Source organism: Leptodactylus fuscus, chromosome 3 (genome assembly GCF_031893055.1).
Source record: "Leptodactylus fuscus isolate aLepFus1 chromosome 3, aLepFus1.hap2, whole genome shotgun sequence".
Taxonomy (NCBI): Eukaryota; Metazoa; Chordata; class Amphibia; order Anura; family Leptodactylidae; genus Leptodactylus; species Leptodactylus fuscus.
Window position 1 is genome coordinate 75,830,264 of NC_134267.1, and position 12,782 is coordinate 75,843,045.

A 12,782-nucleotide genomic window follows, 5' to 3' on the forward strand; every position below is an offset into this window, starting at 1 on the left:
TGTATGTATATATATGTATATATTTATTATTGTTAATTTATATAGCACCATTAATTCCATGGTGCTTTACATTTGGGGGTTACATACAGTACACAAAATATACATGTAGATATAAAACTAACAGTGACCGACTGGCACAGAGGGGTAGAGGGCCCTGCTCGCTAGGGCTTACAATCTATGAGGGAGAGGGGGAGACTGTTCAGATGGTGGTGTGGTGATAGTGTTATTGGAGGTAGTAGGCCTTCCTGAATAGGTGAGCCTTTTTGAAGTCTGTGTTTGTGGAGGTCAGTCTTATGGGTCTTGGTAAGGAGTATGGGGGATGCACGGGAGAAAACTTGGAGACAGTTGTGTGAGGAGCGGATGAGAGCAGAGCAGAGTAGGAGGTCATTGGAGGATCTGAGGTTACGTGTGGGCAGGTAGCGGGAGATTAGGTTGGAGATATATGGAGGGGACAGGTTGTGTATTGCTTTGAATGTTAATGTTAGTAGCTTGAACTCAATTTGCTGGGTTATGGGTAGCTAGTGGAGGGACTGGCAGAAGGGAGCAGCTGACGAAGATCGGGGGGAGAGGTGAATTAAGCGAGCAGCGCAGTTTAAGGTGGACTGGAGGGGGCGAGGGTGTTGGCTGGGAGTCCATGGAGAAGGGTGTTGCAGTAATCTAGGCGGGAGATTATGAGGGCCTGGACGAGCGTTTTAGTAGTTTCAGGGGTGAGGAAGGAGTGGATTCGGTGGATGTTGTTGAGTTGGAGGCGGGAGGAAGTGTTGAAGGTTTGAACGTACGACTTGAAGGATAGGTCGGGGTCCAGTGTTACCCCAAGGCATTGTGCCCGCGGGACACGGGTAAGTGTGGCTCCATTGACTTAGATAGATGGATCGCGTGGAGGGGCCATATGGGTGGGGCAAAGATGATGAACTCTGTTTTCTCCATATTGAGATTGAGAAAGTGGGAGGAGAAGAAGGAGGCTACAGCCATTAAACAATCTGGAACTCTGGCTAGCAGAGAGGTTATGTCTGGTCCAGAGATGTATATTTGGGTGTCATCAGCATAGCAATGGTACTGGAAACCATGAGATTCTATGAGTTGGCCCAGGCCAAGGGTGTAGATGGAGAACAGGAGGGGTCCTAGGACAGAGCCTTGGGGGACACCTGCAGAGAGAGGGTGTGGTGAGGAGGTGGTGTGCAAGTGGGAGATGCTGAATGTGTGGTCGGTGAGCTATGAGGAGCTCCAGGAAAGGGTCAGGCCTGAGATACCAAGGGATGAGAGAATTTCTAACAGGAGGGAGTGGTCGACTGTGTCAAAGGCAGAGGAGAGGTCAAGGAGGAGGAGGACAGAGTAATGGCGCTTGGCTTTGTCGGTTAGCAGGTCATTAGTGACTTTTTTTAGGGCAGTTTCAGTGGAGTGACGTGGGTCTGATAGGAGAGATGGGAGGAGAGTTTGGAGTGGACCTGTTGCTCAAGCAGTTTTGAGGCATACGGGAGCAGTGAGATGGGACGATAGTTGGCTGGAGAAGACGGGTCGAGGGACGGTTCTTAAGTATGGGCGTGACTGTGGCGTGTTTGAAGGCGGAGGGGAAGGATCCATTGGCTATTGATAGGTTGAAGAGATGGGTTAGGGCTGGAGTAATGACTTCAGTGAGTTTGGGGATGAGATGTGACTGGATCGGGTTAAGTGCGCAGGAGGTGAGGTGGGATTTAGAGATTAGAGAGGAGACTTTTTCGTCAGTTATGGTGAAGAAACAGGTCAGCGATGAGGAGCAGCAAGTAGTTGGGTAGAGGGGTTGTCGGAGGAGTAGGGTGAGACTGTCTCTGATGGTGTAAATTTTAGTTTTGAAGTAAAAGGCGAAGTCGTCAGCTCAGTGACGTCGGAGGGGGCACAGGAGGACGGAGGAGGGAGTTGAAGGTGGTGAATAGCTGTTAGGGATTGCGAGAGAGTGCAGATATCAGTGTGGTGAAGTAGATCTGCTTTGCGGAGGTGAGTGCGTTCTTAAATGCGAGAACTGCCTCTTTGTAACTGAGGAAGTCCTCCTGGGAGTGGCTTTTCTTCCAGAGGCACTCTGCAACCCGCACGGCACGTCTCAGTTTTTTAGTCAGGTCAGTGTGTTAGGGTTGCCTATTGATAGGTCGGGCTCTAGTGGTTGTGAAGGGGGCCACAGAGTCAAGGGCTGAGGTCATGGTGGTATTATAGAAGGCAGCAGCGGCATCTGCGTCCTGGAGTGAGGATATATCAGCAAGTGGTAAAGCGTGTCTTAGAGCGTGTGGATGTCAAGACGGTTTAGGTTCCTGCGGGGGCGTGTTGGTTTAGAGGTTGGGGGGTCTATTGGAGAGGAGAGGGCAGAGAATGTCAGCAGGTTGCGGTCAGAGAGCATGGAAGGAGAGTTAGAAAGGCCGCATATGGAGCAGAGGCGGGTGAATATGAGATCTAGTGTGCCCCCCTTTATGTGGGTGGCAGAGGAGGACCACTGGGAGATACCAAAGGAGGCAGTGAGGGACAGGAGACTTGGAGGGGGGTTGGGGTGGTCTGTGTTAATGGGGATGTTGATGGGGGATGTTATATATATTATAACATATATATATATATATATATATATATATATATATATGAGTCCGATCTGCCAAGTGCCTGTGAGAACCAATACATGGTGTAATTCTTTTTCAATAAAAGGACATTTACGATCATCTACACAAGTTTCTGGACGATTGGATTGTTTTTTCTATAAGGGCTAGTTCACACGGGCTAGTGATCGCCTTATTTTGGTCCTGATTTTTATGCGGGAAGCGGCTTCCGACAGTCCGAGCTTCCTGCTCCGGAGTAGGCCCAAATGAATGGGCCTAGTCCGGAGGGATTGACTTGACGAGCCATGGCAATCTCCACTGCGGCGTCCGCCTCAAGAAAGGGCAGCTTGCTTCTTTTTTCCGCTAGTGGGAACAAACCGCTAGCGGAAAAAAAAATGCTAGAGGACTGCATAGACCTCTATTGTGAGGGGGCGGATTTTGAGGAGGATTCAGAGAAAAATCCGCTCCCTCTTGCCCCGTGTGAACTAACCCTTAGGAACCCTTTTGGCTGGAGAGGGGCTTCTGCTGTGCAATTTATAGAACGCTACCCAGATTTGCTGGTCCTGCTAGATTTTCTTTTTTTTACTATCTATCTATCTATCTATCTATCTATCTATCTATCTATCTATCTATCTATCTATCTATCTATCATGTCCATGAATGTATTTTTCCTCCATTCCTATTGATAACGTTTCAAAACTCTATATATTCATGTCCTTCTTCTCCAGTTGTGACCATACTGCAGTATCCTCCCTATAGAAACTCCACTCTAGATTGTCCTGAAGTGAGGTGACTAGATTGGAGTTTCTGGGGGCAGCTCCTATTTGCAACTCCATTCTAGTTATTTCAGTAATGAACAGGCTACATTGGAGTTGGTTCGAGCAAGTCCTACCCCCAAGCAATTCAAGCCTAGTCAACTCAGTAATGAATTGTCTAAAATGGAGTTGCTCCTGGTAGGTTCGCACTCTAGCAACTCCATTCTAGGCTAGTGAGGTGACTAGATTGGTGTTGCTGAAGGGAGGACCTAGACGCAACCCTTGTCCAGTGCGACACGGGGTTTTACTTATGTACAATTTCTCGATAGGTGTGACAGAATAATTTGAGCACACCTTTCAATTCTTTCACTCTGAGTACCAGCAGATGGCGCTAAATAATACTACTTCCCGCCAACTGCTACTTACATCAGGAAGAAGGAACACAAAGGGTTACAATTTTTTTTTTTTTTTTTTTTTTTTTTTTTTTTTTAAATTCTTCTTCTCCTTCCTCCTTCCTCCTTCTCTCTTTCCTGCCTTAGTCGCTGTCGGGTGAGTTGCGAAAAGCTGCACGAAATTTTATTTTCTGTTGCAGAATATTTGCCGTTTTAAGATTTGCCTTTCCTATTATTCCATTTAATGATTGATGGTGTCCTGTCTTCGGGCAGCGGACCGACGCAACTGGCCATCATGTCTAACGGAGAAAGCACATCCATTAATCCTGCGGCATCGCCGAACAAAGTGACTGTGGTGTTAGGAGCTCAGTGGGGTGATGAAGGTAAAGGCAAAGTGGTGGATTTGTTGGCACAAGACGCTGACATCGTGTGCCGCTGTCAGGTAAGCCAAGGCCTTGTGAAGGGAGGGAGCAGGTTGCACTCATTTTAAAGTGTATAGTGTTGCTTGCATTGCTTAGCTATTGTATGTAATATGTAGTCATTCTATGTCATTATCCAGTAGCCGCTGATCGAGAGCTGTACCCCACTGTGGAGACCTGCGGGGCGCCCTTCGCATTACGCGCCAAACATTATGCATAAGATGGGGCAGCAAGCAAGAACGCATTTTAATGTTGTTGCTGGCCGTGTGCGCCTACGTGTTTCGATTTTGCTTGCTTGCTTTCTCGCTCTATTCGCATAACGGGATGAGTGTTGCAGGCGTCAAACTTCGTGTTAATGGCGTGCTTGCTGTCGTTCTTGTTTCGGCATGCTAATGACTGAAACGTGCTGGAAGCAGATCTAGTGGTGACATTGGACTTTTATTCCTCGGCCTACCACCATGTGTTAAAACTACCGGCAGCATAGTGCACAAGGACACACATCTAATTAACCCGTTTTCATGTCGGAAGAGCCTTCACTATTATGTTTAGAGCGAATTAGTTGCATTTTGTTGGTATCGGAAGGTTTTTAAATATAGCATGGTGTCAATAAAAGCTGGAAACTATTATTAAACGTCATCCAGTCGAACAAAAAAATGATTAACCTTTCATTGCTAAAAGTGGATCTTCATTATCAACTCTTCTGTTTACTCTTACCGCCCCCCTCCCATAGTTTTAATAATGGGGCAGATTGGCGCCAATGTATTTATGTTCAAGTGGCTGACAATGTCTTGAGTCATCTGCAGTTCTACAGTACTGAACTTAAAAGGGTGTTTATTTTTTATTTTTTGGGGATGGGAGAGGTGGGGAAGAAAAATCATGTGTTTCTGTCCTTCGGTGCTCCAGTGTTTCCCAGTGTGATCTGATCAGTGGTCACATGACTGCTGTGGCCAATAAGCGGCCTAAGAAAGGGGACCTTGCCTAATAAAAAAAAAAAAAAATTAAATTTTATTAGATACAGCTAAATATGTCTCCTCAGTGTTTAAAGGGATCCTATCAATAAAACTCTTTTTTTTTTTTTTTCTCACTAACACTGGAATAGCCTTGAGAAAGGCTATTCTCCTATCCTTAGATGTCTTCTCCGTGCTGCCGTTTGGTATTAATCCTGGTTTTTATTGTTATGCTAATGAGTTCTCTTGCAGCACTGGGGGTGTCCCCAATGCTGTGAGAACTCTCCAGCGCCGCCTCCATCTTCAGGAACGTCCTCTTCACGCGTCTTCTTCAAACTTCTAGGCCTCGGTCCTAGGGCAAAGCCAACTGCGCATGTTGCCGGCCACAAGAAAATGGCCCCTTACAGTACTGTGAAAGTGGTCATTTTCTTGTGTCTGGTTGGGATGCGCAGTCTGCTTTGCCTGAGGCCTAGAAGTTTAAAGCCTGCGCCGGAAGAAGATGCAGGGAGTGGCCGTTCTGGAATATGATAGAGGCATCGCTGGAGAGTTCTCTCACAGCATTGAGGATGCCCCCAGGAGGATGCTAGGAGAGAACTCATTTGCATACCGACAAAAACTGGGAATAAAACTGCACCACCGTATACCAAACGATGGTGCAGAGAAGACATCTAAAGGTAGGAGAATAGCCTTTCTTAAGGCTATTCCGACGTGTTAGGGTGCATTCAGACTACGTAACGCCGGGCGTGTATGAGAGCCGTACACGCCGGCATTACGGCAGACTGCCGAACACTTCCCATTCACTTCAATGGGAGCGCTCGTAAACGCCGCTGTTACGAGCGCTCCCATTGAAGTGAATGGGAAGTGTTCGGCAGTCTGCCGTAATGCCGGCGTGTACGGCTCTCATACACGCCCGGCGTTACGTAGTCTGAATGCACCCTTAGTGAGGAAAAAAAAAGTGTTTTAATGATAGGATCCCTTCAAAGAGGACCTTTCATGTCCTCATGCATATGCGGTTTTATAGACTGTCAGCTTTCCTGTTATGAGCCCCGGGGCTAGAGAGTAAGGTGCCGTTAATTTCGGCACCATTCTTTTCCCACTGTCAAAAGGCTTTTCCTGACAGTCTAGCGCAGGGGTAGGCAATTTAATTTTCCCATGGGGCCGCATGAGAAATTGAAACTGTTCTAGAGGGCTATGCGTGCTGTGACAAATTTAGCTCCACCCGCTTCTATGTTTACTCCACCCATTTTCAGTCTTTTTCCATGTGTCCCCCACAAAGTTTAATCCTCCTACAGTTGCTCTAACATTATACACCCCCACATTATAAAGTTCTTCTCCAAATGTCCCTCTCCTGGTGCCCCAGTTTAAACTAGCATAAACTAGAGTGGGTCATTAAACTGGGGCAGCTGGAGGGTGACATTAACCCCTTCCCGACATCTGCTGTAATAGTACGGCGCATGTCGGGTGTGTAACTATGGCGACCGCCGGGTGTCTACTGCTTTAAGCCTACTCAACTCAGTAATGAATTGTCTAAAATGGAGTTGCTCTTGGTAGGTTCGCACTCTAGCAACTCCATTCTAGGCTAGTGAGGTGACTAGATTGGTGTTGCTGAAGGGAGGACCTAGACGCAACCCTTGTCCAGTGCGACACGGGGTTTTACTTATGTACAATTTCTCGATAGGTGTGACAGAATAATTTGAGCATGCCTTTCAATTCTTTCACTCTGAGTACCAGAGTGAAAAAGGCTATTAAAAAAGGCTATTCAGGCACCGTAAATGTTATATTAAACTACCCCTTAAAAAAAAAAATGGCCTGGGCGCATGCGCAGTAGCATGCTGCTTCTACTACGGCTACTGCGCATGCGCCCAGGCCATTTTTTTAAAGCAATGTCCGTTTGCGAGCACCGGAGGAAGACTGGACCCGAGGACAGCGGAGGAAGAGGAGGCGTGGATGAAGAAGATGGCGCACCCTGATGGCGCACCATGCACGTTCGGTAAGTTTATCACATTCTGTTTTAGGGTTTTATTTTAAAACGGGGGGGGGGGGGGGGGGGGTGATAGTTTAATATAACATTTTTTAAAGGCTATTCACGCATATGTGGGGCTCTATCAGCATGATTTTGCTGATAGAGCCCCTTTTAAGGGGTCAAAATGTAAATAAAAACAATGGAATTTGGTATCCCTGGAACTGTACCGAAACACAGAATACAGGGGACATGTCATTTTGGCTGCACAGTGAACGCTGTAAAACCAAAGCCCGTAAGAAAGTCGCTGAAATGCATTTTTTCTTCAAATCCACCCCATTCTGAATTTTTTTTCCTGCTTCCCAGTACATTATATAGAATAATTAATGGTGGCATCATGAAGAAAAATTTGTCCCGCAAAAATTAAGACCTCATATGGCTCTGGGAGTGGAGAAATAAAAAAGCTATGGGGTTTAGAAGGAGGGGAGTCAAAAACGAAAATCAAAAAATGCCATCAGTGGGAAAGGGTTAAAGAGGCTCTATCACTGGGAAAAGTCATTTTTAACTAATCACATCTTTGCATAGCCTTTAGAAATGTTGTTCAGTGCATTTTTTTCAAAATTTTCACCAAATTTCCTATTTGTTCATATTAAAAGACAAAACATATTGACCAAAATGTACCACTGACACGAAGTACAATGTGTCAAGAGAAAACAGTCTCAGAATCACCATGATAAATTAATGCATCTCAAAGTTATTACCGCATAAAGTGACACATGTCAGATTGAAAAATGAGGCCTGGTCATAAAGGTACTTTTAGGCTTGGTCTTAACCCCTTCCCGACATTCGCCGTAATAGTACGGCGCTGCCGGGAAGGGCTTCCCGCAAACCGCCATACTATTAGGGTGCATTCACACTACGGAACGCCAGCGTGTATCTCAGCCGTACACGCCGGCGTTACAGCAGGGCTGCCGGACACTTCCCATTCATTTCTATGGGAGCCGGCATGCGAGCGCTCCCCATAGAAATGAATGGACTGCTTTTTTCCATTCATTTCTATGGGGAGCGCTCGCATGCCGGCTCCCATAGAAATGAATGGGAAGTGTCCAGCAGCCCTGCTGTAACGCCGGCGTGTATGGCTGTGATACACGCTGGCGTTCCGTAGTGTGAATGTACCCTTACTGTGAATGCATGGTGCGCACACAGAAACTGTGTGCGCACCATGCACTGCGGGTGTCAGCCGTAATACACGGCTGACAATGCTCCGTAACACCCGCGGTCGGAACCGGGTCCAATCGCGGGTGTTAACCCCTGATATGCCGGCGGTCAACATGACCGCCGGCACCTCCGGGGTTTCTGTCTGTTATGGTGCCGATCGGCACCCCCCGCGCCGGTTTCGGGGGGTGCCGGTGCTCGTAGGGGGCAGCCCGGGGTCTGATCAGTGACCCCGGGTCTGCCCCATCACTTACCCCCTTCACGTACCTGGTTGATCCTGCCTAAAAAGGAAGCTGTCAGCCTGTGCGTCCACACTTTTCTTATTCTTATGGTAGAGTTGGAAGGGACCTCAAGGGCCATCGGGTCCAACCCCCTGCGAGTGCAGGTTTTCCTAAATCATCCCAGCTATATGTTTATCCAGATTCCGCTTGAAGATTTCCATTGATGGAGTGCCCACCACCTCCCGTGGCAGCCTATTCCACTCTCTCACTACCCTCACTGTCAGAAAGTTTTTCCTAATGTCTAATCTGTATCTCTTTCCCTTTAGTTTCATCCCATTGCTTCTTGTACTTCCTTGTGCTAATGAGAATAGGGTAGATCCCTCTGCACTGTGACTACCTTTCAGATATTTGTAGACTGCTATTAAATCTCCCCTCAGCCTTCTCTTCTGCAAACTAAACAATCCCAATTCTTTTAGCTGCTCCTCATAGGACATGGTTTGCAGACCTTCCACCATTTTGGTTGCTCTTCTCTGGACTTGCTCCAATATATCGATGTCTTTCTTGAATTGAGACGCCCAGAACTGTACACAGTATTCCAGGTGTGGTCTGACCAGGGAAGAGTACAGCGGAATAATGACCTCTCTTGATCTAGATTCAATGCTTGTCTTAATACATCCCAGAATTTTATTAGCCTTTTTTGCAGCAGCACCGCACTGTTGGCTCATGTTGAATTTGTGATCTACTATTATGCCCAAGTCCTTTTCCCCTATGCTATCACTTAGTTCTATTCCTCCCATACTATATGTTTTTTACATTTCTGTTACCCAGATATAGAACTTTGCATTTGTCCCTGTTAAATACCATTTTGTTCGCCTCAGCCCATTGTTCCAGTGTGTCTAAGTCCTTTTGAATACACTCTCTCTCCTCTCTAGTGTTGGCTATTCCTCCTATCTTCGTATCATCTGCAAATTTTATGAGTTCCCCAATAATTCCATCGTCCAGATCATTTATAAAGATATTAAAAAGTACTGGGCCCAGAACAGAGCCCTGCGGCACCCCGCTTTTGACTTTCTTCCAGTTCGATGTGTAGCCATTTAGTATTACTCGTTGTGCCCGATCATTAAGCCAGTTGTGAATCCACCTAACTGATTTTTTGTCAAAGCCATACTTAATCATTTTTTCAATAAGAAGGTTATGTGATACTTTATCAAATGCCTTACTGAAGTCAAGCTATACTATGTCCACGGCATTCCCTTGGTCCAACCATTCAGTGATTTTGTTGTAGAAGGAAATCAGGTTAGTCTGACAAGATTTATTGGTCATAAAGCCGTGCTGGCTCTGGTTAATTAATGCCTTCCCATCCAGGTACCGAAGTAAATGTTCCTTGACAATTTGCTCAAAGATTTTTCCTGCTATCGAGGTCAGACTTACCGGCCTGTAATTTCCTGGATCGTCCCTTTCCCCTTTTTGTAGATGGGGACAACATTTGCCCTTTTCCAATCTAAAGGGACCACTCCTGTTTCCCATGACTTACCGAAGATTATAGCAAGGGGTTCTGTTATTTCCTCTATCTCTTTCCGGACTTTAGGGTGTAAATCATCTGGTCCTGGGGACTTGGTTTCCTGTAACTTGGCTAAGTGCTCTCTTACCAGACCTTCGCTTATAGTCAGCTTGGAGTCCTCCTTCCCCTCATCTCCATCACCATTAATGTTGATATTTCCATTAGTTTCTTGGGAGAAGACGGATACAAAATATGAATTTAGTAGCTCCACCTGCTGTTCCACCATGTTAACTGTTTCTCCTTTGTCATTCTTCAGGACTCCAATGGTCTTCACTTTTCTTTTGCTTTTAACATATCCCCAAAATCCTTTTACCTTACTCTTTGCCTCTTTTGCAAGCTTCAATTCGTGTTCAGCCTTAGCTCCTTTGCTTGTCTTGCAGAGTCTGCAGACTGCTGTGTACTCTTCCTTAGGTATAGTTCCCATCTTCCACTTTTTGTATGTTTCCTTTTTCCTTTTTAGCAGGTTATGTAATTTTTTGGTCATCCATCCTAATATTTTTAGGTGCTTCCCATTTTTCTTCCTTCTAGGTATTGTTAGTTCCTGTGCTTTAATGATTTCCCTACGGAAGATTTCCCACCCTTCATGTGCATTTTTGTGCTTAAGAATTTTGCACCATGGAATTCTGCTAACCCTTGCCTTCAGGCTCTTGAAGTCTGCCCTGCTAAAGTCGAGCCTTGAAGTCTGTGTCTTCTCAGGTCTTCTTCTTCTTCTTGCAACCCCAAACTCAAGTATAGCATGATCGCTGAATCCCAGTGTCCCTGCTACCTGTAGTCCCTTAACCATGTGCTCTTTGTTGGTTAGGACTAGGTCCAAAATGGATGTTCCTCTCGTGTTTTCTTCTACTAGCTGGGCAATGAAGTTGTCCGCTAGAGAGGATAAAAATTTGATGGAGCCTTTACTCTTGGCTGTGTGGGTTTCCCAATGAATGTCAGGGTAATTGAAGTCTCCCATGATCACTATTTCATGTTTCTTTGAGAGCGTGGTCATTTGCTGTGAAAAAAATCTCATCCATGTTTTCTGTCTGTCCTGGTGGTCTGTAATAAACGCCTAGTATGATGTCCTTATCATTGTTTTTCCCTTGAATTACTACCCAAATAATTTCCAGTAGATTATCATTCTGTAAAACTGTAATTTCTGTGGAGATGTGTTCTTTTTTAACATACAATGCAACTCCACCCCCTCTTTTATTAGTTCTATTCTTTTTGAATAAGTTGTATCCTTCCATCTGTATGTTCCAATCATGCATGTCGTTCCACCAGGTTTCTGTGATGCCGATGACGTCATAGTTTTCCTTGTGTATCATCAGCTCTAGTTCACCTTGTTTGTTTCCCATGCTTTGTGCGTTTGTGTAAAAACATTTCAGATTGTGCTCTGTTGCATCCTTTTTCGTAATTTCCTTCTGAATATCCTGTCTTGGGTCCTCTTTACCACATCTATTAACCTTGTTTAGTATGTCTTTTAGCTGCAGGCTGACAGCTTCCTATACAATGCAATACACGTGTAACACGTGTATTGCAGTGTATATGTAGTGAAGCGGTGATCAGCCGGTCACTGCTTCAATCCCCCAAGGGGACAGGAAAAAAAAGTTGGAAAAAAGTTTAAATAAGTTTAAAATAAAATAGAAATAAAGCCCCAAAAATCCCTTTTTCCCCATATAAAATGTTTTAATATGTAAAATAAAGAAAAATGGAAATAAACACATACATACTTAGTTCAGTAATCTGTATAGAAAGACATAAACCCACGTGAAACGTTCATTCCATTGTCCAGCGTCTTGAATAGGGTCATGGGCCTTGTACTCATAAATCAGTCGCTGTTTCCTTGATTTAAAGTTCCCTTTTAAGATCAAGATTTTCATGTCATTGATGATATGATCTTCCTGGCAGAAAAAAAAACATTTCTGCCAGGAAGATCATAACATTATCAATGACATGAAAATCTTGATCTTAAAAGGGAACTTTAAATCAAGGAAACAGCGACTGATTTATGAGTACAAGGCCATGACCCTATTCAAGACGCTGGACAATGGAATTAACGTTTCACGTGGGTTTATGCCTTTCTATACAGATTACTGAACTAAGACAGCCATTAAGATAAGAACCTGGGATCTGGCAATTGATAGTTTGTTTTTATAAGTATATAGTAATAAGCCTCTTCCCCCCCCCCCCCCCCTCCTGTAATCCTACCCCTGTGTCCAGTTATAAATATGCAGCCTCTAGAAAGTGTTTTTAGATATATCTGAAGAAGGAGCTCTGAGGAAGCTTCGAAACGTCATATTCTGTCATCATTATGAGTTAGCCATTAAAAAAAGGTATCACCTACTGAAGACTTGCAAAGTTTTTTTTGTATTTTTTATATTTCAAAAAATCTTGGCACTTGTATATGTTGCTTTAAATACTCTATTTATTTCATCCATATTAATAACCTTTTATGAAACGTTTTGGTCCCACAATTGTATCTTCATCAGTCGTCTCGGTATTTCCTGTATATAATCAGTATACAGTGGCTAGTGGCATGGTGCCCAGCTTCTTTAATAAATCAAGAAAAATATGGCCTGAACACAGTTATGAATACAACCGCTACACAATCTTACCGGATGACTGGTGAATAGAGATGAGCAAGTACTGTTCGGATCAGCCGATCCGAACAGCATGCTCCATAGAAATGAATGGATGCACCTGGTACTTCCGCTTTGACGGCGGCCGGCTGCTTAACCCCCTGCGTGCCGGCTACGTCCATTCATTTCTATGCGAGCGTGC

General features: G+C 44.9%; 1 protein-coding gene across 1 annotated transcript in view; it reads left to right on the plus strand.

The window, feature by feature from the left end:
* Positions 1–3,814: 3,814 nt before the first annotated feature.
* The window catches only part of LOC142197492 (adenylosuccinate synthetase isozyme 2), a 140,047-nt gene continuing 131,079 nt past the window's right edge, over positions 3,815–12,782 (plus strand). The window contains exons 1-2 of the mRNA XM_075267793.1: positions 3,815–3,856; positions 3,973–4,141. Coding sequence (XP_075123894.1) covers positions 3,995–4,141 — 147 coding nt within the window. The 5' untranslated portion in view covers positions 3,815–3,856; positions 3,973–3,994. The remainder of the gene's footprint in view (positions 3,857–3,972; positions 4,142–12,782) is intronic.